The sequence below is a fragment of the Entamoeba invadens genome (assembly GCF_000330505.1).
Source record: "Entamoeba invadens IP1 unplaced genomic scaffold scaff_1105074726459, whole genome shotgun sequence".
In the NCBI taxonomy this organism is placed as follows: domain Eukaryota; phylum Evosea; order Mastigamoebida; family Endamoebidae; genus Entamoeba; species Entamoeba invadens.
In genome coordinates this window covers 1-2,035 of record NW_004443685.1, presented here as the reverse complement: position 1 = coordinate 2,035, position 2,035 = coordinate 1, and the positions used below count along the sequence as shown (strand labels likewise).

At 21.2% G+C, this 2,035-nt stretch overlaps 1 protein-coding gene across 1 annotated transcript; it reads right to left on the bottom strand.

The window, feature by feature from the left end:
• EIN_012990 (hypothetical protein) lies at nucleotides 1–287 on the bottom strand (the record flags this gene model as incomplete). Its single annotated transcript, XM_004260481.1, has 1 exon — nucleotides 1–287. A coding segment is annotated over one exon (287 nt), but the record flags the coding sequence as incomplete, so codon positions are not given.
• Between the last annotated feature and the right edge of the window lie 1,748 nt (nucleotides 288–2,035).

The window sequence follows — 2,035 nt, the reverse complement described above, 5'->3', positions numbered from 1 at the left end:
GCAGTACATTTTGAACAGCCAGTTGAACACTTTTTGCAAGATTTATCATCTTTATAATACCCAATTTTGCATATGTAGCAGGTGTTAGCATCAGTACAGATGTAACAGTTATCTGAACATGCTGTGCATTTTTCATCTTTAACATAGTATCCTTCTTCACATGCTTCACATTTTGTTGGATCATCTGTTTTGCAAGATGTGCATTTGTCTACAGTTGTAAGACATTCATCCGAAGATGCAGAAAATGCAATAAATACTGTAAATGATAAGAAGATTAAAGTTCTCATAGAATGATAATCAAGTTAAAAAAAAACGTTTTTATACCCAAAGTTGTTTATTTATATTTATTTTTTAAACAATTTGTCTATTTGATTGTCTGACATGTATTGATTTGCCGACCTCTCGTTTCAATTTATTATAAACATCATATCACGATGATAATTATATAAATTAACATTGTAAACAAAAACAAATGCAAGTTTTTGTTGTTATAAAATTCAAAATAAAAATTTCAAAAAAACATTTTTTATAATATTATTCTAATATTTACAAACCAATTAAATAGAATAGTATTGTAATTAAAAAAATATTAAATTGACATGCAGTAATAACAATAATTTTAACAATAATATGTTTTATATTTATCTAATTTTTGAGTCGCATTCAATTATTTCGTCATATTAAATTAATTGATGATAGATAATTATAGATAAAAAACTTTTATGTTAAAAATGATAATAATAACACTTTAAAAACATTGTCTGTTACATTCATAGTAAGTATTTATAATACAATCTTTTTGTGAACAATATCATTTTGCATAACTTTTTTATGTTGTTATAACCAATTTTGTTTGTTTTCGTTTTGACCAAGTGATTTAATTTGATTCTTTAAAAAATATATGTTTTTGTGTTATAGTTTTATTAACATAACTACAATAATTATTTATTTTTTCAAAAAAAATATGTGTTATTAGACATAACTAATAATTAAACAAATTAAGACTTAATAATAGCACATCATTTTGATAAAATTTTTATTTAATGGATATAAAATTGAATACAACAACATTAGTAATATTTAAAAATTAATTATATTATTCAGATAAAAAATGGGTGAAAAAATATTTGAGATTAATTGATGTAAAAAATTTGATTTTGGTTTTTTATTTTTAATTTATTTTTTAAAACGGTTTCTATAAATTACTATATTACTTTACTTAAAATAAATTTGTCACCAAATTAATTCTTGTTACCTATTAATTACTCTATTTTTCCATTATATTTTTAACAGATTGTTTTAATTTTAATTGTGTTACAATAACACGACAAATGAACGTTTATTGAAAAAACAATTCGAATTTTAGATAACACAAGTGACAAATTTGTTATAATAAACTATATATATATAATTGTTGATTCTCATTTCATGTTTTTTTCTTTTTATCATAATAAAACTTGAGTTCTATAATAACATAACTTCCAATCTCGACAAAAATAGAAGTCGCTTTGTTTAAAAATGGACATTACTTACTCACTTTCAATGTGCACTTGTTACTTTTATATCAACGAAGGCCTATATTATATTGTTATAACCAAAACGACTAAATTGGTTATCTCAAAACTTTCTTTGTATAAGCTCGATTCCAATTTAATGGAATGTACTTTATTCACTTTGTATTTAAAAAATATTATAAATAAAATAGAAAAAAACGTGCCCAAATGATTAATTATAAAATTGATTTTAGAATTATAAAAAATACAAATGAAAACAGATTATGCATTTATTAAAAGATATATCGTTTGAAGATGGATTAGTTGAATATAACGAAACTGGAAAAAAATCAGTATTAATGTTTATTTTCAAATGCCTGACATACAATTTTTAAATAAAAAATGATATTTAAACTGGTTAGTCAATTGAAAAATAATGTTATAAAAGATTTATTGAAAAATAAAATATATCAAAAGATATGATTATAAAAACAAAAGAAAAAGTGTTGAATATTAATAACAAAATTGTTTTTGATAAAGGT